Source organism: Peromyscus maniculatus, chromosome 8, assembly GCF_049852395.1.
Source record: "Peromyscus maniculatus bairdii isolate BWxNUB_F1_BW_parent chromosome 8, HU_Pman_BW_mat_3.1, whole genome shotgun sequence".
NCBI classification, from domain to species: domain Eukaryota; kingdom Metazoa; phylum Chordata; class Mammalia; order Rodentia; family Cricetidae; genus Peromyscus; species Peromyscus maniculatus.
Window position 1 is genome coordinate 13,458,514 of NC_134859.1, and position 25,888 is coordinate 13,484,401.

The 25,888-nt window shown below is 43.6% G+C and overlaps 1 protein-coding gene across 2 annotated transcripts in view; it reads left to right on the forward strand.

The window, feature by feature from the left end:
* Spdl1 (spindle apparatus coiled-coil protein 1) overlaps window positions 1-21,931 on the forward strand; it is a 28,342-nt gene extending 6,411 nt beyond the window's left edge. For both annotated transcript variants that reach the window (XM_076578061.1, XM_076578062.1), the window contains exons 3-12: window positions 2,466-2,642; window positions 4,479-4,676; window positions 5,216-5,365; window positions 5,456-5,554; window positions 5,637-5,747; window positions 6,857-6,997; window positions 8,287-8,396; window positions 9,032-9,219; window positions 16,190-16,532; window positions 21,252-21,931. In XM_076578061.1, coding sequence (XP_076434176.1) covers window positions 2,466-2,642; window positions 4,479-4,676; window positions 5,216-5,365; window positions 5,456-5,554; window positions 5,637-5,747; window positions 6,857-6,997; window positions 8,287-8,396; window positions 9,032-9,219; window positions 16,190-16,532; window positions 21,252-21,399 — 1,665 coding nt within the window. In that variant the 3' untranslated portion in view covers window positions 21,400-21,931. The remainder of the gene's footprint in view (window positions 1-2,465; window positions 2,643-4,478; window positions 4,677-5,215; window positions 5,366-5,455; window positions 5,555-5,636; window positions 5,748-6,856; window positions 6,998-8,286; window positions 8,397-9,031; window positions 9,220-16,189; window positions 16,533-21,251) is intronic.
* The last annotated feature ends 3,957 nt before the right edge of the window (window positions 21,932-25,888 follow it).

The window sequence follows — 25,888 nt, forward strand, 5'->3', positions numbered from 1 at the left end:
TTTTGTTTTTCTTTCAGCAGGGATTGATAGACCGTCATGCTGTGGGTTTTTATCAGATAGTGAACTGAAGCAATTGCCATGACTCTAGCACAGACATTAACATACTCCCCCATCTGCAGTTGGACTTTACAGTACAGTTGTCCGTAAATAATACATGGGAATTCCATATCATAGGATTTATAAAGCTGAAGTGGATGCATCCCACCTGGGACAGGAATCACTGTCCAGGATCCTGAAGCCGATGGTGCTCCTCTCGACGATTTCTTGTCAGGTCATTATCATGTAACACTGTGTCATCGGGCCTTACACTGGCCACACCTCATCTCTGTCATGTGGGTATTACACTGTCTTGCATCATAAGAACAGTAAGATTTTGAGAGAAAAATGGCACATAACTTTTTAATTTGCTTTTTATATTATTGGCTATATCTTTAATTTCTTTTTTTTTTTTTTTTTTTTTTTTTTTTTTTTTTTTTGGTTTTTCGAGACAGGGTTTCTCTGTGTAGCTTTGCGCCTTTCCTGGAGCTCACTTGGTAGCCCAGGCTGGCCTCGAACTCACAGAGATCCGCCTGGCTCTGCCTCCCGAGTGCTGGGATTAAAGGCGTGCGCCACCACCGCCCGGCTATATCTTTAATTTCTTACTGTGTCAAATTTAAAATTAAATTTTGTCTGGATAAATACTGTATATGGAGGAGGAGTGTGTGGTATTTGTGGGGTTTGGTACTGTTTGAGGATCCAGGCATTAGGCTGGGGTTCTGGAACATAACTCCTGCAGATAAGATGCAAATGACATCTGCTGCTGTGTTGGAGTTTGGATGCCTGGCACAATGTGATTGTTGAACATGCTTCCCCTCTGTTCTGTGCATCACAGCATCTGGTACCCATGAGCATTTCCTACCTCTACGTTGAAAACCTGCTCATACATCCGTTCCCTTGGAAAGCCTCCTCTTCCAGGTTTTCCTGTGTTCTACTATGTAACATCCTCTGCCCTCTGACATTATGCACTGTCTCTTATCTTAGTCATGGTGATATAGGCTCTCATAAAACATTCCACCCGATAGATAATGCCATAGTGGTAAGTCTACTCAGTTGTTGAAATAATAAGGATTATATTAGTCAGAATTATGGTGTGTACTTGAAAAGAATTCTTAGCTGTCTTGGAGTCTCTGTGTTGGGCACTTAGACTTAAGAATGTGGCATATGCATATTCCTTGAAGGCATAAACATGAGAGATTTTCTTTTAATCACTTCATAACTCCTTGGGATTCTTTGCATAATATTAAGTAGAATTAAATTTCTCCTTGGTCCTCCATATAGTGTTTGCAGGATCTAGTTCTAAAAAAAGCCTCCTCTCAGCCCACCCTTGTCCTCAGTACCGATCACTGTGACTGACAGTTTTTAAGTGTGTGTCTGTTCTAGACTGATCTTGAGGTTAGGCGCCATGTTTTATCTATCTCTGGGTTTGTTACCTGGCACATTTGCTGGCTGTTTAAGTGAGCATGGAATGGAATGGACAGTTGTTGGGAGGACAGCTGACTGTTTTTGTAAGGTGGGTACAGTGATTCTGGTATTGCACTACCAAAGGTCCCTTTACTTTTTCTTGTCTCTCAAGTGGATTTTAATTTTGGAAAGATTCTGTTGTTGTACTGTATTAAGTAAAAGGTAACTTTCCTAATAATCAGTCAAATTCCTAGTTTTTGATGAGCTTGAGATAAGACTTGGCTGCTACCATGATGGTTGATGTTTACCAAGGCCAAGAATTTTTCAGGAAAGTCTTATCACTCATCAATATGGGGGTTCATTGAATTTGGAATCCAGAGAATGCTTCCTCCATTATCATTTCCTCTGCTGGCTGTAAGGGCACCAGAGACCACAGATTGGGAAGCAGAAGTCAGTAATTTCCTGGGACCAGCGCCTTTCTATCTTCAGCTTGACTGTTTTGAGGCCACTGCAATCTCCATTTTTTGGGGTTCATTAGGACTGATTAGCAGGCTTGAGCTCATAGCTCATTTGGTAAAATGCTTACCTGAGTTAGTTCCCAGAACCCTTACTTAAAAAGCTGACATGTTGGTACATGCTTATCAATTCTAGTGCAGGAGAGGCAGAAATAGGTGGATCCCTGGGGCTCAGTTCACTGGCAGGCTCACCTAGTCTACTTGGCAGGCAAGTTCTAGGTCAGTGAGAGACTCTGTCCCCAAAATAAGATGGTCATTGCCTGAGGAACAACACCTGAGGCTGTTGTCTGTCCTACACTAACACACATGTACATGTGTGCTTGCCCACGTGAACATGCGTGTAACCCTGCCCACACCCCAGAAAAGTAAAAAACTGATAACTGCATTATTCCCAAGTTGACAGGTGGTTGTTATTTAGATGGTAGCAAATGAAACAGGTATGAGCCAGTTTAAGATGCTAACTAATACCTAATGACTTAAGTTTTTTAATGCAATGAAGTGTGTTTTCAGAATTATAACCAAGAGAAGTATGCTCTACAAAGAGAAGTTGAGCTCAAGAGTCGGATGTTGGAAAGTTTGAGCTGTGAATGTGAAACTTTGAAACAACAGCAGAAGACGCAGCTGGAGCAGCTGGAAATGCAGCTGAACAGAAGCCACAGGCAGGAAGTGAGCGGCCTGAAAAACAAGGTTTGGATCTGTGTCCGCAAAACAGCCTGTGTTGTTTAGATGCCTGTGAGCATGGGGGCGGGGAGTTGCTCAAGGACTAGCTGTGCAAAAAGGCCAGAGATCAGTTTCCTCTAGCTTCATGTTCTGAGTGGAAACACTGAGAAATAAGCTACGAAAGGAATTTGTGTACGTACTAGCCTTCTAATGACGTGAAATTATTTATTTAATTATTTAAATTGGGTATTGAATATTTGTTTTTGGAATATTTGTAATATTGGTGATCAGTATGGCCTCCTTATAGCATGTGGTTGGTTCACCTTGCAAGAGAACTAACTAGTCCTGTAGCAGTTCCTGCAGTTAGTAATGTGCTGCTACTCCGCATACAAACCAGTACTGTCTGGTGAGTTAATGTGCTTTAGAGGTGAAACAAGTGTTTATGAAAGAAAAAATTAGGGAAGATCCAGTTTCCGAACAAAGCTTGTGAAGGATGTCGTCTTATCTCCATGGTGACGGAACAGGATGCTAATGGCTGGCAAACTGAGGACACTGAACAGAACATGAACTAGAACTGTCAGCTGCTGTTTGACTGCGGCTGTCGGGCAGTAAGTCCCGGGACTGAACTTGTGCCGTGCTCTGCTGATTCCTCACGTGCTGGCTCCTCTGTAAACAGGGCAGCTGTTCAGTGAGCGCCCTTCACTCTCAGAACCCCCAGCTGCCCTGGACCTCCAGTTTCCTCCAAGAAGTCTAGGGCTCTGCTTATCCTTCTCTTCATGTGCAGTTTGTGCCCTTTTTTTTTTTTTTTTTTTTGTTGTTAGTTTTTCAGATCCTACTCTATGAAAACTTGATAAGATTTTTTTAATGCCCTATTTTCTCAGAAGTCTGTTTTTCAGTTTTTAGTAGTTTTGTAGTCTTTTAATATTTTTCCATGTCTGTTTCCACCTATAATTTTTCATTAAGCTACAACATATTTTTCTGTTTTGAATAATGGTATCGGTGAAATCAGAATCATCTTGCCTGTAGCACTGACAGGTAGTAATCCTGTTTGCAGCTAATCTGATTAGAGATATGGATAACTGGAAATGATGTATTCTTGTCTTTCATTCCTGTGTGGACTTAGCGGTCGCCCTAATTACCTAAGCAGATATGATAGAGGAAATACTTGGGACTAGGTAAAGCAAAGATAATTATAAAGATGGCCTTTTTATAGAAGAAAGAGTAAATTTTAAAAAATGGTGTTGCTGATATTCTCAAACCATTTGTTTTAAAATTTTCAAGGTTTACTCATTATCTTTGTCTTATTTCTCACATTGAATCTGTCACTGAATTCCAAGGAGTTGACCTATAAGATCTCTCGGTAGCTCCTGTCCCTGTAGTCCAGACCATCATCACACTGCTGTGGTCTTCTAATCAAGTTACCTGCTTGTGTCGTCGTTACCCATGTCTCTTCTTAAGGGCTGGGGATGAGGACTGCTTCCTGTTCTTTACAGCTGCCTGGTGGTTGGTTATACCACCTTCAGTTGCCTCTAAACAAATCAGGTCTACTTGGGTGACTAGTGTGGGTTATTCCTGAATTTCTAGAACAGTATAGGTCACTGTTTAAAAGACACTTAGTGGGTGGGGATGTAATTTGGTGAGAGATGTTTAACTTGCAAACCCAAGATCCTGTGTTCAGTTCCCAGCACTGCGGTGGGGAGGGAGAGGTGCTTTGCTCATGTCACTGAGATCCAGTGAGTTTCTGTAGAGTAGCATCTGGAAAATCAGGTCTAGACTCTAAATACAGTTTCAGGATGGAAAGTCAAAGGAACTCAAGGAACCCTCAGTTCAAAGGTTGTGCCTCTTTCTCTTTTCCTGATTTAGTTAGAGAAACTGAAAGTGGAACTAGATGAAGCAAGGTTAAGTGAAAAGCAGCTGAAGCAGAAGCTGGATCACCAAGAGGAAGTTCTCGCTCGCAAATCGGAAGAGCTCCGGCTAATGTCTGAGCAGCGCATGGGCAATAGCATGTCTTCGGAGGTGCTGGCTCTTCAGATTGAGCTAACTGAAATGGAAGGTGTGAAGGTAATTTATATTTCAGGTGTTTCCTCATTTTACTTTAGAATCGTTCTGCATGTTCTTAGAACATGTTGTAGTTGTTCTCAAGAAGCAGTTTGAGGACTGAAATGGTTTTGGATGTAACCAAAAAGCACTCTGCAGAGTTTTCAGGTGGATTAATTCATTCATAAAATAGTTTTCTATTTCATGATTACTTAAGGCAGATTTTACATTATGGAAACTCTGGAACCATTTATAGGCTTTTATTCTGATATTGGTTTGGATCATAAAAGCCCAATATACAGTGTTAGCATAGTGGAAATTAAAATGCATGTCAATATAGATTTTTCATTTCAAATGTGGATAATTAAAATTCAAAGGAAAAAGGGGCAGTTTCCAAGGTATTTTCATTGGCTTTCTGCCAAAAATTTCATTAATTAAAAACCTTTTAAAATTTTCTTGGCAGTCTTTGAATGGTTTTGTTTTAATATGAGGTGGGAGCCAGTAGATGAATCAGCTGCTGTGTGAGAGATTATTCACGAGAACTCTGTATTCGTGTTGAATAGGCTGCTCTCAAGGAAGAGGTGGATGAACTGCAGTACAAACAAGAGCAACTGGAATGCTTCAATACTTCCTTAATGCACCAGGTAGACCGGCTTAAAGAAGAAAAAGAGGAGCGAGAGAAGGAAGCGGTGTCGTATTATAACGCCTTAGAGGTATGGTGAGAGTGCTGTCATGCTTCCAGTTAGTAACCCAGCGCCCTCTTGCTGATCTCCGCCAGTGAAACTGTTTGCCTTTCAATCTAGAAAGCTCGCATAGAAAATCAAGATCTTCAGGTGCAGTTGGGTCATGCCCTTCAGCAAGCCTTGGATCCCAACAGTAAAGGAAACTCCTTGTTTGCAGAGGTACTTACAAGTGTTCTCATGACCAAATTGACTAAATTGGCGTTTCATTTACTACAAGAACAAACACATTAATATTTTCCAGGTGGAGGATCGGAGGGTGGCTATGGAACGCCAGCTCAACTTGATGAAAGTCAAGTATCAGTCAATGAAGAAGCAAAATGCATTCACCAGAGAGCAGATGAACAAAATGAAGGTATAGACTGGTAAAGGCTTTACGTCTGCTTTGTCTTAGCAGCTATATATAGGAAACTGTCTTCCTTCAGGAAGTATTCTATGTAATTATTTGTAGAATGCATGAGTCTTTATATTTCAAACATCACCTTGGGAAGGCAGCTGCAAATTGCTCTAGTGGTTATTCACTGACTCACCAGGTAGACAGTGAGTTGTCTTATCCAGTTGGAATGAGAAATAGTTTATTATTTTTTGTGCATAGCATGGTGTGTTCTTGAGCATAACACTGTTTCCTATGTCATCTAGACTTAACTCTCTCACCAGCTCTCACATGAAGGCTTATTTTTATTGAACTCTGTACTCCTCATGGCCTCTTAGCCCTGCAGCTCACTAGGTCAAGTAGACTGTCTTCCTTTCCTCATTACAAGAAGCTTAGGGCAGTGAGAAAGCACCAGTCCTCACTGCACCCGTCCTTTGGGTCTGACCCTCCCCGCTGTGCCCAGTGCTGCTGAGGTAGTAATGGATTGCTAGACAGGCTCCCTCCTCAGTTTCCCTCCATAAGTGTTTTACCAAAACCATGAGGAAATTCAGTAATCAAACTTGGGAGTTAGATGAGCCTCTTGAGATGGGATGTTCATTTTTCATGTTGTAAATAGGAAGGTGCTAGCCAAAACCTGCCTTGTAGAGTTGTCCTGGACTTAACATGTAGTAAAACATTTACCCATCCTTGTTGTTAGTTTCTGTGAGTAACTTAACAATTCCCCACTCACTTACAAATTCTAGAAGACCCCCAGTCGACTTATAGTGTTAATTCAAGTGACGAGTAGCAGGTGATGTTTGGCCAGGCTATGTACTGTCTGAATGGCATGCTGCCCGACCTCAGCATGTGCATTTCACAGACACATCAATAATTATGGTAAAGGCCTCCGATAACATAAAAGTAGTCAAAATAAGTACTTGAAAGTTACCCACAACAAAACTTTTGATGCAAATGTTTTCAGATTATGAGATGAAAAAGAACTCTTTACTTTCCAGGCTGAATTCAGATCAGTGGCTCACAAGACAGGAATTATACCAGAAGTATGCTTCCCAGGATCTTGATTGTGATTTTGGGGGTGGTTGTTTTTCTAGTTACAAATCTCCACATTGCTGAGGATGAGGGGATCTCAAACCGAATTTGAGCAGCAGGAACGGTTGTTTGCCATGTTGGAACAGAAGAATGGTGAAATAAAAGACCTTTTAGGTGAAATTAAAAATCTGGAGAAATTTAAGGTATATGTAACATCTTTTCAAAAATATAGCCAAAGTTTGATTGAAAAATCTCTACATTTTTGGCTTCTATAGTTTATTATGCAGTTACTCATAATTTCAGTATTCCAGTTTCAGTACAAGTTGATCCAATGTTTAGATTTTTTTGGAGCTCACGGCAGTCTTACCTCAGTCTTTTTTTGTAGGATGTGAAGTCAGTCCTGGCATCATTTGTTAAATTTGGCTCCAATGAGATGCCAGGTTTATCGCATAACAAGTTTCTGTGTGTGCATGAGTCTTTCAACATTTTCTATGTTTTGGTTGACCTCTGTACAGCAGTGCTATACTGTTTAAGTTACAGATGTTTTTTAGTATATGTTTTTATTTTTAGACTTTAGTTCCCCTAGTTTTTTCTTCATAGTGTTCTGGTTGCTTTTACATGTTTGCTTTTCTCTTGTCTGATGCACGCACCACACACACACACATACACACACACACTAGAAAGAACTATTTGGTGGTGTTTTGTAGGATTATACTACATTTACAAATTTTCAAAGTTTTTAATTACCTTAGGGAGCATTAGTATCTTTTCATTAAGCATCTAGTAAAAGATTCAAGTTTATATAAGTGACAGATTTTGTAAATATTAATGATCCCTTAGGCATTCTGTATTGTGGCCATTAGTCTGTCATTAAATAGTAAGTTTTATTTCCATCTCTTAGAACTGTGGGAAAAGATGACATTTTTGTTAAATGTGTATGTAGTGTGTTACTGGGCAGTGGTGTGTCTACATGAGCTGATCACCGTACTTTGAAAAGTACATTTTGAAGTTAAGGAGAGTTGGGTTTTTGCACTCTCTAAAATTGTTTGCAAATTTTTGAACAAATTTACCACCACCACCACCCCCACCTCGAGAAATACAAAGAATTTTCTTCAGTAACATCAAGGATTTCCTCTCTGTGTTTTTCCATTTTATAGCCTTTCTCTAAAGTCCAGAATGGAACCCACAGTCATTGCGTCTTCCATTCTAAAAGCTAGGAGAGGGAGCTGTGGGACTGGTGTGGTTGGAAGCCTTAGTTTCAGAACTAAACATGTTATTGTCAGGCCCATGTCACATTGAGCCACTTTCCTTATTTGAAAAGAGAAATGCTTATTCTCCCTACTGCAGAAGGCAGGTGAGTTAAGAGTTAAGAGGGTGGGTCTTAGCTTGGTGACTGTAAACTGGTGAGTTCCAGCTTAGTGGTGTCTGCTGCTGTTACAGCAGACCTGGTCTGTTGTCTACTCTGTGTAATAAGAGTTTTTGCTTTCGTTAGAACTTATATGAAAGTATGGACTCTAAGCCTTCCACATCAGCCAGCCCTGGTACTCTAGAAGACAGCACCTATTATGCAGATTTACTTCAGCTAAAGCTTGATAAGTTAAAGTAAGTGTTTGCGATTGTGAATACAATGATGAAGGGTTTTACTTGCTTATAATAGTATTACTGACTGAGTTTTTTATTTGTTTGTTTTTAATTGTTAAAAATAATCTCCAGAAGAAAGTCAATAAAATATCCTTGTGTAGCATATGAGTTTATATAAAGCATGCATTTCTTTTATGTTTAGCATTAGGATTGGTAAGTGAAACAAACTCTTAAGTTTCTCCATCAAAATTCAAGAATAAATTTCATATAATTCAAAATGTAAAGGGATATGTATATGTGCATTTGGAAAAAAAATTTTCTCCCTCTGTTTCCTTTAAAGAATCCATGAAGTTTTTGTGGGGGGTTGCTTACTTTAATTTACTGTTTCTTTTCTTTATTACTAAAAACTCAGAGAAATGCCTTTTTAATACACAAGACTTAGTTTACCATGTTTACACTATGTACGATTTTAATTCGAGACAGGGTTTCTCTGTGTAGTTTTGATGCCTGTCCTGGAACTCACTCTGTAGACCAGGCTGGCCTCGAACTCACAGAGAGCCGCCTGGCTCTGCCTCCTGAGTGCTGGCATTAAAGGCATGCGCCACCACTGCCTGGTTATTTTAATATTCTTTAATTACTCTTTTCTGTTACTGTAGAAAAGAAAACGAAGGCACAAAGGGTGAACTGTCCATACAGAGAATGAAGGCGTTATTTGAGAGCCAGCGGGCCCTGGATATCGAGCGGAAACTGTTTGCAAATGAAAGGCACCTTCAGCTTACAGAAAGTGAAAACATGAAGCTGAGAGCTAAGCTAGATGAATTAAAGCTGAAGTATGAGCCTGAAGGTGTGTGTTTCGTAGGCTTTTTGTCTTTCAAATCATGACTAGCTCTGAGAAGCGAAGACATGTTTTGTAGCTTTTTACCAGTGTCATCAAAGCTTAACTTGTCATCGTATATCTGTAGTAAAGTTAGCTGTCAAATGTGTAAGAAAATTAAGAGAACTGGTTACCTGAACATGAATATAGTAATGTTTTTTCTTAGGATATCTGAGTTCATCATACTGAACAGCAAGAACTTGAGTTTCTCCCCTTGAAGATTGTAGCATCTCGTGATGTCCCAAAGAGTTATTTTGAGAAAGGATCTCACTGTGCAGCCCAGGCTGGCCTCATACTTCTGCCCTTCTTCACTCTGCCTTCTGAGTGGGATCATAGATACATATGACCATGCACAGGCCAAAGAGTTTCATTGTGTTGAAACAGCTGATACTGGGAACTAGACCGGCTAAGTTTGTTTATAGAAGAACTAAGCAAGGCTTAGGTTTAAGTACTTACCTCCTCCCTCCCTCCCTCCCTCCCTCCCTCCCTCCCTCCCTCCCTCCCTCCCTCCCCCTTCCCCCCCTCTACTGAACCTCTGGAGGAGCATTCCAGGACTGATAAATACAGTGCATATGTTGTCTGCTGTCATTCCATTGACCAGAAATTAGTCATGTGTCCTTGGGATCCACCACCAGAAAGGCTGAGATGGAGTCTTGATCTCAAGGGCTTTCTATGTCTCCAACTCCATAGTGAAAGTTCTATTTGTTTTTCTTGTGCCACATAGTAATTGGACACATTTATAGGGTACAATGTGATACTTCCATTTATGTATGTGTTGTATAATGATCAAATCAAGGTAATTAATGTCTATCACTTTATTAATATCTCAGAACTACTCATGGTTTTAGTATCTTAAACTTTTCCCTTTCTTTGTTGTGAGAACTTTGAAAGTTCTTTCCTCTAACTGTCTGAAATACACAGTGTGTTACTGTTAACTATAGTCATCATGCTGTAGGAGCTCCCAGATGAATGAGGTCACACAGTGTTTGGCTTTTACATATGTATTTATTATTACTGCGTGTGAGCGTGTACCTGTGTGTGGTGTATGCTTACACACCACAGTGTATGTGATGATCAGTCAGCAGCATTGGAAAGCTGGCTCTCCTTCTTCCTCTGTACAGTTCCTGGAGCTCTAACTCAGGTTGTCAGGCTCACAGGGCAAGCATCTTTACCCAGTGGGCCGTTCTTTAGCCCCTGGTTTGCTCTTTTTAACAAATCAGATTGTTTTTGAGGTATTTTGTTTCTGGGTCTTTATAATTTTTATAGATGTTACTATTTTATTAGGCATATACTTTGCCGACTTTTCTTCATTCTGTAGATCCTTTCCATTGTTGTTTACTTTGCTGTTACAGAAGTTTTAGTTTGATATCCATTTTTTTGCTTTTACTTTTTATTTTTGCTTTTATTGTTGTACTTGTTGAGGTCTTCTCTAAAGGTCCTCACTAGCAGTCAGGTAGCACTTGCCCTGTTTTTTTTCTAGTATTTTCATGTTACATCAGTGATTAGTCCATTTTTAGCTGGTTGTGTTTCATATGAGAGATGAGGTGTTTGGTACTTTGCATGTAGTGGCCAGTTTTCTTAGCACCGTTAATTGAAGGTCCTTTCCCTGTTCTGTGTTTTGATGTTGTGAATATACGAGCTGTGTGAATGAACTGGTTAATTCCCCAGCTTTCTGTTCAGCTGCGTTGATTAACGTCTTTCTATTGCTTGTTTGGTTGGGGTCAGAAAAGATGTTTGATGGAACCTTGGTTTGGGGTCCCACCAAAACAAATATGTTTTGTTCAGACTTGTTTTTTTTTTTTTTCTAACATGATCTTCATATGCAATAGAGAATGGATTCTACAGCTGTTGGGTAGAATGTTCTATAAGTTTCTCTTAGCTCCATTTGAAGTCTGGAGTGTACTTTAAATCCAGAGTGTCTGCTGACTTCCTGTCTGGATGATTTTCCACTGCTGTAAGTGGGCGTGGCCATCCCCAGGTGTCACTTGTCTGCTGTCTCTCATACAGAGAGCTGTGTCAATGTTTGTGTGTTTGTGTGTGTGTGTGTATGTGTGTGTATGCTGTTGTCTGTCTCTCATACAGAGAGCTGTATCAGTGTTTGTGTGTTGTGTGTGTGTGTGTGTGTGTGTGTGTGTGTGTGTGTGTGTGTATGTATGCTGGTGTCTCTCATACAGAGAGCTGTATCAATGTTTGTTTATGTGTTGTGTGTGTATATGTATGCTACAGGGTTGGTTTTGACCCATTTACCATTCTTTTTTTTTTTCTTAAGATTTATGTATTTATTACGTATACAGTGTTCTGTCTGCAGGTATCCCTGCAGGTCAGAAAAGGGCACCAGATCTCATTACAGATGGTTGAGAGCTACCATGTGGTTGATGGGAATTGAACTCAGGAAGGGCAAGCAGTGCTCTTAACCACTGAGCCATCTCTCCAGACCCCCTTTACCATTCTTTAATGTTCTAATCTCATAGTTTTGATGTGAAGTTTATTTGACCTGACATAATATCCCACTTTGTTCTGGTCTCCATGTGGATTACATTTTTCATTTATTAACTTGCAGCCTCTGCATATCCTTGCAGATGAAATGAGTCTCACATCGGCAGCATCCTCTGTTCTTGTTTTTGTAATCCCTTCAGCCACTGTCTTTTAATTAGATAATGTAATCCATCTGCATCCAGAGTAATTACTGATCGTTAAGAACCAGCCGTATTGCTGGTTGTTTTCTGGCAGGCCTTTTCTTCCTTTCTTTCTCTCCTACTGTCTTCATTGCTGAGAGGTGTTTCTCGGTCAGTATGTTTGTTTCCATCCTTTAGACTTTAACTTTTTCGTCCATAATTACCACAAGCTCATAAAGAACACCCTATATTTAAAACAAGTTACATTGAACTGAAGTGTGAATACAAAGGCAAAAAACCCACACACAAAAAAAACCCTTCTCTTAGCTCCATTTCCCTCCTTGCTTTGAGTTTTGATGTCAAAATTCATGCCTTTTTTATATTTCCTATCCTTTAACAATTGATTATAATTGTTCCTTTGTTAGTGCTATTTTTAAATCTTCCTGCTGAGTGCATAGGATCTATGTGACTATCATGTCTGAATATTTAGATTTTCTCTGATCATTTCAGTTTTTAAAACTTTAGGTGCTCCCTGCCTCCACGAAGATTTATTTATTTCTGTGTGTATGGGCGTTTTGTCTGCACGTATGTCTGTATACCATGTGCATGCCTGGTGCCTGCAGAGGTCAGAAGAGGACATCAGATCCCAAGGAACTGGTGTTAAGGACAGTTGTGAGCTGCCATGTGGGTGCTGGGAATTGAACCCAGGTCCTCTGGGAGAGCAGCCAGTGCTCTTGACCACTGAGCCGTTGTTACTGTTACTGCAGCCCAGCCTACCTTCAGATGGTTTCACGTTGCGCATGAGCATCTTCGCCCTCTCCTTTTGAACATGCTTTAGCATCCCTGTAGACAGGTCTAGTCACAGTGATTGCTTCAGCTTTTATTAGGGAAGGGCGTCCATGTCCCATCTCCACAGAACCGCTTAGCCTGGCAGCTTTTCCCTTCAGCCTCTGAAGTCTGCTGCTGGGGACATGGCTGTCCCCTCACCTCCCCTGTGCTGCTCTCGGAATGTTCTGTGACCTTTGAGAGTTTGACTCTGGTTGGGTCTGAGCAAACTTTGACCTTCCCGTGGGAAGGACATTTCTTCCTGGGTTTCTGGGGCTTTCTGTTACTTCTTTGCGCAAACTCTGTGCCCTTCCTCATTCTCTGGTTCTCTCGGTGCCAGTGGCCTCGACTTCCCTTTGGATGGTGTCTCAGAAGACGCTGGAGTTTTCTCCCTCCCTTCCTTCTCACTCATGCTCTTTTCCTTTGTCTTGAACAGCCTGTCTCAGACTCACTCACTCTTCCCTGACTGGTCAGCTCTGCTGTGGACGTCTTAGACTTCACTTCTCATTTTCTGTATCTGGCTTGTAGGTTTGACTTCTCTGGTTTCCTCCAGTGGTTAAGCCCTTTGTCTCCAGCTGTCCCACGCATGGCTTGAGTTCTGTCGTGGGCACCTTGTTTAGACCTTGTTAAGGCCCTCCCTCCTTGGCTTTCTCAGTCCCTACATACATCTCTGGACTCATGAAATAGATGTTTGTTGTCATATTCCTTGCCATCTGTGTTTGCCTGTGACTTCTGTTTCATTGTTTTGGTGTTTGGGGTGCGTTTTGATTTTTTACTTTTGGTTTGTTTGTTTATTGAAATTCTCAGTAAACCAACTTCTTACATTCCACTTGAGCATTTTGAGGTCACCCTCAGCTCAGGTTAGCTGTCAGTTTTGTGATGGCTCTATGGCTGGTACAGTGTCCACCTGGTGGCCGTGGACAGTGTATAAGGGGGCACCCAGGACATGTGGGCGAGCCAGTCCCACACTCGAGTCCAAAGACCATGTGGACTGTGCCTCCAGCAGGACGGGGCGTGTACATAGTCTGTCTGGAAGGTGTGGCAGGGATGGAGGACCACGGCAAGGTCTGGATATTAATTCCTGTTTGCCCATTTCTTCTTGTTCTCTGCTGGCTTGGGGTAGAATAGCCCCGGTTGTCTCCCTTGTGGGCCAGTGTAGGAGTGAAACACCACAGGGGACCAGGGTGATGGGAAGTCAGATGTCCCCTTGGACCTTCCAGCACAGTCACCGTTCTGTGCAGGATGCCCGAGTGGCTTGGGGAAGGAGGACCACAGTAACAGGACCTTCCAGTTGCTGTGTGTGTGTGTGTGTTCCAGAGTCTTTGCCATCTTGCTTTTGTATTTGGGTTTTCTGAGCTCTATGAGGTGTTTTCTAGTGTGTGGTTATTCAAACTCAAGGGATAATTGATGGCAGCACAGATTCTATCATCTTCCATCATTCATCTTGGATTTATTTATTTATTCACTTGTTTATATTTAATTTTGAAACAGACTCACACTGGCTAGCCTGGAACGTATTGTATAGACCAGATTGGTCTTGAATTCACAGAGATCCTACCACTAATCCCTGCTAAGTGCTGGGGTTAAAGGTGTGCACCATCATGCCTGGCCCAGGAATTCTGTTTTTACAGAAAAACATTTTGATACAGGAAATACAATAAATCTTAACTACTCAGAAAATAGCCTACTCATACAGTCTCTGCAGCTGATATACTACAAACAGTGGCTTTTATAGTGTTTAAGTTGAAAAATAGAAAGTCAGTATTAAGAAATGTATGAATGCTGTGGTTCTGACCCCATCCCCTCCTCAAAAGGTTGTGTTAGCATGTTTGAGTTTAAGGATTCTTAACCAGGTTCGCTTTGCCTAACTTTGAGATCATCTCTGTGAACTACAGTGACTCTCACCACTAGGGGGAGGTTGTTGACAATAGGAAGATTTGTATAGTTTTTAAAAGACGTCTTTCTTTGTGCTTTTTCTCTTCCGGGATCCAGTAGGCTCCCCTGGTTAAGAATTACCCAGTATGAATTCCCGAGGTCTGCCAGCCCAGCACAGACACGGGTGGGGTCTGGGTGATTCCGAAGAGCAGTGCAAAAGAGAGGGGGCGGGGCACGCTGATCTGAAGGCAGAAGTGTGGAGCAGGGCCCCGTCTTTGCGGTAGCACCTCAGACCTCTGACGTTTGGGGGTTGAAAATGAAAGGGCACGTTGGGGTGGCAGTGGGAGAAAGACATTAGAGTAATTGGGGGGCTGTGTGGGACCCCACAGGGGATCGGTAGGCCCTGAGCATAGAGGCTCTGTAGCAGCCGCTGTGAGCAGGGTGTGGTTGGGACTGGGGAGATAGCCGTCATACAAGTGGCCAGATTCTGAGTACATTTTAGACATAGTAGTAGACGTGCATTACCAGTGTTCAGAGTCCCAGCTGTCTCTCATTCCCTCCCTGCAAGGCGGTACTGAGTGAAGCAGTCTTAAAGATGCTGAAGTGCAGAGAGAGGGGGCTGCACAAGGTCTCCTGGCTGCACTGTGGGGCGCGAACCAGAACTCCTGGACTCTGCCACTGCTGCTTCACCTGCAGAGATTGCAGTAGACCTTCCCGCCCTCCAGCCCTGATCTGATCATTCCGAGAGCTGTGTGGACACGGAATTTACAAGGAGAAAGTGATAGACGCTCTTCACGGTAGAGTTGATGGTGCTCAGTGAGGATAGAGCCTGGAGTCCTTTCCTGGACACAGACAGACAGTGAAGGGTGTCTCTCAGAAGATGGGGGAGAGACAGCACAAGGAGGTAGAAGTGAGGCTGACGAGGAGACTGAGGGGCAGCAGGAGGGAGAGAATGAGACACACATGCATGTGTGGGGCGCCCACATGCAATAAATATCTGCTTATATGAAAACGTGAAAGTATTGGGAAAAGGTACAGTAGTTAAATGTATATGTATTTTATCAAAGAGAAAAATGTATATGAAGAGTACCAAAAAAGGAACAAATTTATATATAACTCCCTTGGTTTCCTCAGGTTATGTCTTTGTTTTTATTCACTAAGCATATATTTTATTTTATTTTATTTTATTTTATTTTTTTTTGTGATATATGTTTTTTATTTTACAATACCATTCAGTTCTACATATCAGCCATGGGTTCCCCTATTCTCCCCGCTCCCACGCCCTCCCCTTACCCCCAGCCCACCCTCCATTCCCACCTCCTCCAGGACAAGTCCTCCCCCGAGGACTGTGATCGACTTGGTAAACTCAGTCCAGGGAGGTCCAGTCCCTTCCTCTCAGACTGAGCCAAGTGTCCCTGCATAAGTTCCTGGTTTCAAACAGCCAACTCATGGAATGAGCACAGGACTTGGTCCCACTGCCTAGATGCCTCCCAAACTGATCAAGCCAATCAACTGTCTCACCTATTCAGAGGGCCTGATCCAGCTGGGAGCCCCTCAGTCTTTGGTTCATAGTTCATGTGTTTCCATTCATTAAGCATATATTTTATTAATGTTTTTCTTCTCAGAGAAAATTGAAGTACCTGTACTCAAAAAGAGACGTGAGGTGCTGCCATTGGATATAACTACTCCAGAAGAAACACCTGCTGCCAATGCCCCTAGGGAAGAAGTTTCTAGACTGCCACTTCAGAGAGAGGAGAAAGAGTCCTGCCTTAATAACTTCGATGATAACACTGTGCAGTGGGGCCAGCCAGCCTCTTCAGCCATTCAGCCAGCCAGCCTCTCTCCCCACAAGAGCCCGCCTCTGGATATGCAGCCAAAGAAGGAGAAGAAATGTGTGAAGCTTGTGGATGGTCCAGCCAATTCTGAGGCCTTACGTGAACAAAATGGGAACACCCCCAGCTCTCCCAGGTCAGTGTGTCCTTCTGCCTGGCCGTCAGCAGCCTTCTCCATCTTTCCTCTTGCTACTGCCTGAGCTGTGCCACGCTGCTCTGTGTTCCTGACTGGTCCATGCTGCTCTGTGTTCCTGACTGTGCCACGCTGCTCTGTGTTCCTGACTGTCCCACGCTGCTCTGTGTTCCTGACTATGCCACACTACTCTGTGTTCCTGACTGTTCCACGCTGCTCTGTGTTCCTGACTATTCCACGCTGCTCTGTGTTCCTGACTGTGCCACACTGCTCTGTGTTCCTGACTGTGCCACGCTGCTCTGTGTTCCTGACTGTTCCATGCTGCTCTGTGTTCCTGACTGGTCCACGCTGCTCTGTGTTCCTGACTGTTCCACGCTGCTCTGTGTTCCTGACTATTCCACGCTGCTCTGTGTTCCTGACTGTGCCACACTGCTCTGTGTTCCTGACTGTTCCACGCTGCTCTGTGTTCCTGACTGGTCCACGCTGCTCTGTGTTCCTGACTGGTCCACGCTGCTCTGTGTTCCTGACTGTGCCACACTGCTCTGTGTTCCTGACTGTTCCACGCTGCTCTGTGTTCCTGACTGTTCCACGCTGCTCTGTGTTCCTGACTGTGCCACGCTGCTCTGTGTTCCTGACTGTGCCACGCTGCTCTGTGTTCCTGACTGTGCCACGCTGCTCTGTGTTCCTGACTGGGCCACGCTGCTCTGTGTTCCTGACTGGTCCATGCTGCTCTGTGTTCCTGACTGGTCCACGCTGCTCTGTGTTCCTGACTGGTCCATGCTGCTCTGTATTCCTGACTGTGCCACGCTGCTCTGTGTTCCTGACTGGTCCACGCTGCTCTGTGTTCCTGACTGTGCCACGCTGCTCTGTGTTCCTGACTGTGCCACGCTGCTCTGTGTTCCTGACTGTGCCACGCTGCTCTGTGTTCCTGACTGTGCCACGCTGCTCTGTGTTCCTGACTGTGCCACGCTGCTCTGTGTTCCTGACTGGTCCACGCTGCTCTGTGTTCCTGACTGTGCCACGCTGCTCTGTGTTCCTGACTGTGCCACGCTGCTCTGTGTTCCTGACTGTTCCACGCTGCTCTGTGTTCCTGACTGTTCCACGCTGCTCTGTGTTCCTGACTGGTCCATGCTGCTCTGTGTTCCTGACTGGTCCATGCTGCTCTGTGTTCCTGACTGTGCCATGCTGCTCTGTGTTCCTGACTGGTCCACGCTGCTCTGTGTTCTGACTGTTCCACGCTGCTCTGTGTTCCTGGGTGTGTGCACTGTAACTCTGCAGTTTGGTCTGTCTTCCTTCAATTCTTTTCAGCACCTCAGGAAGACTAAGGTGGCTGCAAGAAGAAAGGATGGTGACTAGCAAGTGATGCTAGGTGGTTACACTTACTTCCCTTGTCCATGAAACCAAAATTATACAGCCCAGCACTGGGTGCTTTGCTGAGTGGAATAAATGTACTGTTGTTTTCTCTCGGTTCAAGAGTAGCCATGAAAGAAAACCTTACTTTCTCAAAGGACTTTTCAGTAGTCTAAGACATTTAGACTTAAATTTTGGGGTAAGAGCAGGTAAAAGTTTTTATGATTTTTGATATTTATACTAAGCCTTCACAAGTAGGCTTTGATGCCTGCTTGACATTTTTAAATATCAAAGCTAATTTAGTTTCATTTTTATTCCAAAACTTCAAAGATTCCAGTTTCTGTGTAATTGAGTTTGTAACTAAAAGAGGACGTGTCAGGTGGTAAATGAAGGAACCAACGTTCTAAGGGCTTTGTCCTTCAAGAAAGCAAAGCTGACAGAGGTGAGAAGTCAGAAGAGGGAATGGCACAGGGAACTGACCGAAGGTTCTGGATCTCTACGGCAGCATCAGAAGGACAGTGGGACTGACCTAGACTTCCAGCAGCACAGCCAGGGCTAGGGATGCGTGGTCTAGAGACACAGTGGATCTTTGTCAGCCACGGGGAACCACAGCCAGCGCTGAGGGATGTGTGGTCTAGACACACAGTGGATCTTGGTCAGCCACGGGGAACCACAGCCAGCGCTGAGGGATGCGTGGTCTAGACACACAGTGGATCTTTGTCAGCCACAGAGGACTACAGCCAGGGCTTAGGGATGCGTGGTCTAGACACACAGTGGATCTTGGTCAGCCACGGGGGACCACAGCCAGGGCTGAGGGATGTGTGGTCTAGAGACACAGTGGATCTTTGTCAGCCACGGGGAACAGAGCCAGGCCTGAGGGATGCGTGGTCTAGACACACAGTGGATCTTTGTCAGCCACAGGGTCCACAGCCAGGGCTGAGGGATGCGTGGTCTAGATACACAGTGTATCTTTGTTAGCCACGGGGGACCACAGCCAGCGCTGAGGGATGCGTGGTCTAGACACACAGTGGATCTTTGTCAGCCACAGAGGACCACAGCCAGGGCTGAGGGATGCGTGGTCTAGACACACAGTGGATCTTTGTCAGCCACGAGGAACACAGCCAGGGCTGAGGGATGCGTGGTCTAGACACACAGTGGATCTTTGTCAGCCACGGGGGACACTGCCAGGGCTGAGGGATGTGTGGTCTAGACACACAGTGGATCTTTGTCAGCCACGGGGGACCATAGCCAGGGCTGAGGGATGTGTGGTCTAGACACACAGTGGATCTTTGTCAGCCACGAGGAACACAGCCAGGGCTGAGGGATGTGTGGTCTAGACACACAGTGGATCTTTGTCAGCCACGGGGGACACAGCCAGGGCTGAGGGATGTGTGGTCTAGACACACAGTAGATCTTTGTCAGCCACGGGGGACCATAGCCAGGGCTGAGGGATGCGTGGTCTAGACACACAGTGGATCTTTGTCAGCCACGGGGAACACAGCCAGGGCTGAGGGATGCGTGGTCTAGAGACACAGTGGAACTTGGTCAGCCACGGGGGAACAGAGCTGGGTAATTTGGAGGAAGATGAATGCAAATGGAGACATCATACTAAATGAATTAATCTAATCTCAGACAAATAGTGCATGTTTCTCTCATTTGTGGCTCAGGTTTTATCTGTACATAAAACATGCGTGTGCGTGTGACATGAAAATACAAAGAAAATCTTATTTAAGGACTAATGGGAGGAAGGGACAGGCTTAGGAAGGATAGGCTAGAACACACGGACCCACACACTTGTACACAAAGTTTAAAAAGTGATTAAAGAAAAGGAAGGAGCCAAGTAGTTTTAAGGAGATGGGTGGTGTCTGCATGCAGTGCGATGACAAGTTTATTTAAAATAGTGCCCTCACACACTTGACAAGTTTATTTAAAATAGTGCCCTCACACACTTGACAAGTTTATTTAAAATAGTGCCCTCATACACTTGACGAGTTTATTTAAAATAGTGCCCTCACACACTTGACAAGTGAGCTTGTTGATGAGCGTTTGCACCAGGGGACAAGCCCTCTGGGGACTGCTAGGGCTACGTGAGTCAGAGAGCAGGTGCAGCATCAGACGCTGAGCTGAGATAGCAAGACCCAGTGCACCCCGGAGCCAAGGGCTGCCTAGTGCGTGTCCTGGGGTTAAGTTCTCAGTGCTGCCAAGTGCAGTGTTCACCAGGAAAACATCAGCTGCTGCTGTTGTGTCATTCTGTTGATTTTAATAATGTTTCCATCTATGTGACACATGGAATGGAACTCCATGTTCTAGCCCATATGCCTAGTCTCAGGCAGGTCTGGACGGGGTTCAGCAGGGGCTGCCTGCTGTGTGAGTCCGTGTTTGACAGGGCGTCTAGGTGGTTTCTAGGTGGCCACTGCACCTTGCTGTCTGTTGTCTGCCTTTCTTTTCCTGCCCTTGGTTGCTTGAGAAACATCACATGACCGCATGTCCCTGATGGACTCACATTGCACGTTGGAAAGTTTTTGTCTGCTTAAAAAAACATGCACACAAGAAAATACCACAGAAATTTGTTTTTAAGTGTGTAAGTCCATCTACTAACTTAAAACATTTCCAACCTTATGTATTTTCTGCATGTTTAACTTAGATACACAGTTTGAGGTTAGCTTTGTCACAGTAAGGATGGGCTTTGTTGAGAACTGAAATACTACACTTTCAGTCTTCACTGAATGAATGTTCGTCCAGTAAGAATTTGTTTGTTTGTTTTTCGAGGCAGGGTTTCTCTGTGTATTCCTGGCTGTCCTGGAACTCACATTGTAGAGCAGGCTGGCCTCTGCCTCCCGAGTGCTGGGATTAAAGGTGTGCACCACCACGCCTAGCAAGAATTTTTATTTAAACATCTGCGCTGTTTGTTTACTGCTTGCCTGATGGGAAGTTGGTTTGAAGGGTTTTTTTGTTTGTTTGTTTGCTTGCTTGCTTGCTTTCTATTTCCTTGTCTGAGACAGACATCTACTTGGGTAGCCTGGGTTCCATGTTATTTTTTCTTGTGCTTGTTAACCTTTTCCTATGTGATGTCTACCTTAAAATATTGCTTTAGCATTTTGAATTTTGTGTTCTGGGTTCTGATGATGTGTATCTCCTTTTACCTAATACTTTAACTCAGGCATTGCTTGACCTCTTATCAGATTTGAAGATATTTATTTTTATATTAATTATTATTTTATATTAATTATTTTTATTTTAAAAAATGAAGCCTTCTTGATATAAAAGTTCTATAGAGTCGGTCATTAGTGTTCGAGGCCCACTCTACTAGGCATTTACTTCTTTTTCTTGACCATCCTTGAATTCAGAATATGCGAATATTCATGCTTGTAGGTTAACTGCAGAGTCAAAGCTTTCAGCAGAAGTGAAAAAAAGGAAAGAAACTACAAGCAAATTGGAAAAGGGGGCTTGTAAGAAATCAGACACCATCATGTTCGTGTCCTCAAAGTCAGCCCCGGAGATTCAGTGCCCACAACAGTAGTGAGGGGCTTGCACTATGGGGCTCACTGGAGATCGTCCCTGTGCACAGGACACCCTCGTGGAGCATTGGTACAAGCCAGTGCTGAGACCTCGTGTGCTTACACTGCTTGACCAAAACTTCAGATATGGCTGTGATGCTGACCAGAGGTTCCCTAAGTGATGATCCTTCACAGAACTGAATCTCAGTGAGCAAACCACTCTCAGAGGAAATGTTATAGTTTAAACCTGTTTGCTGCACTGGATCTGGGTTTTGAAAGTTACGTGATAAATAATGTACCTTAAGAAAAGAAAATTGGACAACAAAACATTGAAGTTGTTAATTGTATTTTCCTATGTATAATTTTTTCCCTATGTATAATTTTATGAATAAATAAAATTGTATTTTCCCTGTCTTGTAAAAATAGTGAATATTGCTTGAAAATATATATTACAATACAAAATGTGTTAAAGGTTTAAAGTGCCTATATTAATTAATATGTAATTTAGATTTTCATGGCTCAAGCATACTAAATAAATAATTTTGAAATTTAAAATAGGATTTCAGTAATTTCTCCTATTTGTATTTTCTTAAGTCTGCATAAACAATGGGATGTTAATGAAAGATAATGAGAAGAAAAATGAGTTTCAGGGATTCTTACTTGCTGGTAACATATTGTACATATATTATGGCTTATCTCTTATGTAACTTTACTTGTTTGTATATGACTACATGTATACACACATAGCAAAAGATACTAAACTTACCAAGTAGTTTTTTTTTTAATTTAAGTGATTATAGATTTGTTGATAACTTAATTTTATATATTATTTTCTGTAGGTAGGTGAATTGGGCCTCTTCAGAAAACTAGCAGGGTGTATATAGATAGAGAAGAGAATATTTTGTCTCAGGAATTAGCTCACAGACTCTAAGTCTAAACACACAGTGGGGATTGGCAAGCTTGAGAAGAGATAATAACATGACGGTTAGTCCAGGGTCCCACTTTGGATCTTTGTGTTGTGTTGGCATCCCATTTTACTTAGTATTTTAATTAGGCCTCTCTGGGCCTTTTTGTCAGCCTTAAAGGTATTTATCGTACATTAAAAATTTTGAAGCCTTGTCACAAATCACATCATGCTTTTTACATGTCCTCTAAGTCAATCCCAGAGCGCCCACAAAGATTGCTACTGGATGGGAGGTCCCCCTGCAGCAGGCAACCTGCTTGACTTTTCATCCCAAAGCACAGGAATGACCATGTACTTGGGCACATTGAGGAGGTGTAAAATAAAGACAATGGAAATCTATCTCAAATAACGCTATTAAAATACGTTAGGCAAGAGCAAATTGCTTCTAGCATCCAAACAGATCAGTTAATAAACTTGCTTGTTTTAATTTGCAAAAGCATACTTTACGAAATTAGGATGTTCATGTTGAATATCTCACGAAATGAAGTACCTGAAGGCACTAGGGGATAGATAACAATTTCAACCTGAGGAGAGTATCAAATCAGAGTCCGTGTTCAGTGCATGTTAGAGAAATGTCCATCGGTTTCTCCCAACACTGTCTTGGCTAGGTTTTATTGCTACAGTAGACACCACAACCAGAAGCGACTTGGGGAGGAAAGGGCTTATTTCAGCTGTTGTCCAGTTCCACACTGCAGTCCAGTTCCACACTGCAGTCCAGTTCCACACTGCAGTCCAGTTCCACACTGCAGTCCACCGTTGACTGTTCCTGTAGGGCAGGAACTCATGCAGAGCTGGAACTTGGAAGCAGGAGCTGACACAAGCCACGGAGGAGTGCTGCCTGTTGGCTTGTTCCTGGAGGCTTCCTCAGCCTGCTTTCTTGCAGCACCTAGGGGTGGCACCACCCATAGGGACCTGAACCCTCCCACATCAATCAAGAAAATGCACTATGGGCCAATCTGTAGGGCCATTTTCTCTATTGAGGTTCCTTCTTCCCAAATGACTCTGCCTTGCGTCAAGTTGACATAAAGCCAGCCAGCACACACACAGTTCTTACTTGAACATCTTCAAAAACAAAACAGGAGCCCTCGGAGCTCACTGTTAAGTAGATGAGAATCGACAATTGTAGCGCCAGAATTGGTTATGATTAGTTTTTATGCAAATCCCACGTGCCAGGTACTCTCTGTGCGGTACTACATTTAACTGGACATATCTGCCAACTAGGTGTGATAGTAACCCCACGTTGAAGATTAGAAAAGTTGACTGTAAAAGCATGCTTGTCTAGGGTCATAAGTGGTAACAATGAAAAAGATTAGCTACAATAGAGTGGAGTGCTGGAGAAGCAAGCTGCCTAGAGGATTAAGTTTGCTAAGACATGGAGAAAAGTGACATCACAGGAGAATATTCAGAGAGTGAGTGCGAAACATTTTATCTGGACAATTTAGTAACACTCCCCGTTGAGTTCTGCCTGCCTCCCCAGGAAACCCCACAGTTCTCTCTCTCCTTTGTGTGAGTGTGACACACTGAGTTTAGAGTTGTGTGGATGGATATGAGTGGGGGCTAATTTACTACTGAAGCATGAGCAACATGTGGCTGCACCACTGAATAAATCAACACCCCTACTCCCAGTGGCTGCTAACATCAGTGAGGGGTGGGGCCTATGAGCCCCTCCTCCACGGTGAGACCCCAACAGGCCCAGTCCAGGGCGGGTCCTGTGCATGTAACCACAGCGGCTGTGAGTCCATGAGTGCAGCAGCCGTGTCTGTTCTGAGCCCTCCTCCCCATCCTCCAGCCATCACACTCTTTATGCCCCCCTCCGGAAAATGTTCCCAGAGCCTTGGAACGGGTATAATGATGCCCTGCTGGGGCTGAACCCTCAATGGGCACTTCCTCTCGGCACTTTTGCCGGTTATGAGTCTCCACTAGCCACTGGCTATTGTGAAAAGAAGCTTCTCTGGCAAAGGCTGCTAGTGGTGCACGTCTGTGAAAATAAGGATAGGAATTTAGAGGGCAGTTGGACAAAGTGTGCAAATGAGCGGTAGTAGGGTCTATGACTTCCCCACCCATGAGCTCTTGACCGGGTTTACAGTACTAGGCACGAGCTCCCTCCAGTGAAGTGGTCCTCAAATCCTATCACAAAGTGACTGCTTGTTCCCATTGTAGCTACATCACTATTGTACCGGCAGGCACATCTTGCCGGGCAAATCATTGACTTGTGGGGTTCACAGTTAGGTAAGACCTTCGATGGCTTTTCTTCCCCAGCAGACTGCATGGCACCGCCAGGCATGTTGAATGCTAGCCCGCATGGAGGAACTGCCAGCTGGGCTCCAGCTTGATCCCTGTGTCCTGAAACCGCAGCATGTGGTTTCTTCAGCTGCGGCTCTTGACTGTTCAGTTCTGTTGAGCAACCAAGAGCAACGCCAAGTCGGTATTGAGTGTGAGGTCTCCCTGACCAAAGAATCGTAAGGAGGTATCCCACACTTGGCACTGAGGGCTTCACTTAACCCCATGGCTTCTTGGGAGAATATTATCTAGCCATCAGCTAAGTGCCACCCCCCCACATATATATAAAAGCTCTATAAATATATACCTAAAAGCTTAGTGGGAACTTATTCATTTATAAATTTTAAATATATATTTAACATTATCAATATATTAGTATTAATTGGTAATTAATATATAACTGGTAATTTATATATCTTTAAAAGCTTGTAAGTGACTAGGGTCTAAGTGGCTTTTCTATGCCCCCTTGGTTTGGGTTAACTCCCCATCTTCAGAGCACTCCTGCCCTTGTTTAAAGACCTCCACTCCTAGTGTTCACAGCCTGTGCCTCTAGCCTGTTTCAGCTGCCCATCCTTGGTTAAGACAAAAGAGCCAAATTAATAGTGGAAAGCAGAAAGGAATTGAGTCAATTGTGGCCACATTGGGAAGAGGGACAAAGATCTGGGGATCCCCTCTGAGGTGGTGTGAATGAGAATGGCCCCCATAGGCTCATAGATTTGAATACTTGGTCACCAGGGAGCAGCACTGTTTGGGAGGAGTAAGAAGTGTGGCCACGCTGGAGGAAGTGTGTCACTGGGGTGGGCTCTGAAGTTCAGAGCTCAGGTCAGGTCTAGTGGCTCTTCCTGCTGCCTGCAGATCCGGAAGTAGAACTCTCAGCTACTTCTCCAATGATGTTGCACGAATCCTAAATGGTCTATAATAGAAACCTGGAGCCAGATATGGGGGTAAATGCTGAAAGATCAGAGAGACAAAGGAACAAACCACTAGAGAAGCTTCTCACCACTACCGAATTCTCAGGCCAAAAGGGAATCCATGTCTGTGTGCTGACATGCTCCTCACCATGAGGAAAACTAAACTTCTGAAACTGTAAGCAAGCCCCAATTAAATGGTTTCTTTTATAAGAGTTGCCATGTTCTCTGTGTCTCTTCACAGCAATAGAACACTTACTAAGACACCCTGCAAGTCTGTCTTTGGGGATCCCTAAGTGAGGTTTGAATAGAGAGCCAGGGAAGAGATATGCACATCTCAGCAGTCTTGGTCAAGGTGTG